This window comes from Fukomys damarensis, unplaced genomic scaffold (assembly GCF_012274545.1).
Source record: "Fukomys damarensis isolate Sample0158 unplaced genomic scaffold, DMR_v1.0_HiC HiC_scaffold_11, whole genome shotgun sequence".
NCBI classification, from domain to species: domain Eukaryota; kingdom Metazoa; phylum Chordata; class Mammalia; order Rodentia; family Bathyergidae; genus Fukomys; species Fukomys damarensis.
In genome coordinates this window covers 46,997,006-46,998,029 of record NW_022900923.1, presented here as the reverse complement: position 1 = coordinate 46,998,029, position 1,024 = coordinate 46,997,006, and the positions used below count along the sequence as shown (strand labels likewise).

Here is a 1,024-nt window from a genome sequence, read left to right as displayed (position 1 = left end):
GAGGCAGGCGTGGCGGCGCACACTTTGGGACCCAAGCACTTTGGCTCAAAACTTAGAGCCCCGCCTGGACGACTTGGGACTCTCAGCAAAACGCTGCCCCAAATACACAAAGTAAAAGTAAACTTGTGAAAAAGGGCTGGGGATGCAGCTCAAGCTCCCAATCCTAGCTGATCCGGACGCTTCCCGGGCTCTGCCTCATCGCCGAAGACGGATCCAATAGTCCAAGGTCTCCACCAACTACTTTAGAACAGGAAACCCAGGAGCCACCTCAGGCGACCCCCGACCTCCGACTGCCCCGCCGCAGCTTCCCTCAGGAGCACCCGCACCTGTCGTAGAAGGGGTGCTCCTCGCCGAAGTCCCGGAGATGCTTCTTCTGCTTCTTCGTCAGGTCGCTGAGCAGCTGCCTCCGGGTCCCGCGCTTGCCCATGGTCCCGGTGCCCAGCTCCCGACTGCAGCCTCCCGGAAGTAGTCGCGGCAACACGCACACTTGGGCGCCGGCGGCGCTTTACGGCGCAGCGAGGTGCCGTCAGGCACACTCGCTGCACCTCCCGCGCTTACGACAGACGTTAGACTTCCGTCGGCCCCCCACACACACGGGGCTTCACCAAGTGGGGCGGGATTTCCGGTGCTCGGTTAGGGCGTGGCATCACCTGCGCGCATGTGCAGCGGCAGGAATGTCAGAATGTAGTGTTTTCATGTTGTAATATTTTAATTTTCATAAATGTAAGTGTTCATTTTCTTTTTTATTGCTACATTGTATTTTTTTCTTTTTTGTTTTTGGTGCATTTTAGATATACATAATGACCATATTTGTCATAGGGAATTTGTAGCTGTCCATAATATATCTTGCTTTCTTTTTTCCCATTCCTCTCCACTCCCCACAACCTCTCTTCCAGTCCTAATTTACAAAAGCTTTGTTTCCATATTTTCCTTTTATTTTTTTTTCTTGTTCCTTTCTTCCTTTCACCCTCTTCCCGCCCTGTTCCCATTCCTATTTGAACATATTTTTGCAATTTCCCAATAT

General features: G+C 52.0%; 1 protein-coding gene across 1 annotated transcript in view; it reads right to left on the bottom strand.

Annotated features, from left to right (window-relative positions):
* Positions 1-534, bottom strand: part of Utp25 (UTP25 small subunit processor component) — a 20,226-nt gene extending 19,692 nt beyond the window's left edge. Inside the window, exon 1 of the mRNA XM_010613176.3 lies at positions 327-534. Coding sequence (XP_010611478.1) covers positions 327-427 — 101 coding nt within the window. The 5' untranslated portion in view covers positions 428-534. The remainder of the gene's footprint in view (positions 1-326) is intronic.
* Between the last annotated feature and the right edge of the window lie 490 nt (positions 535-1,024).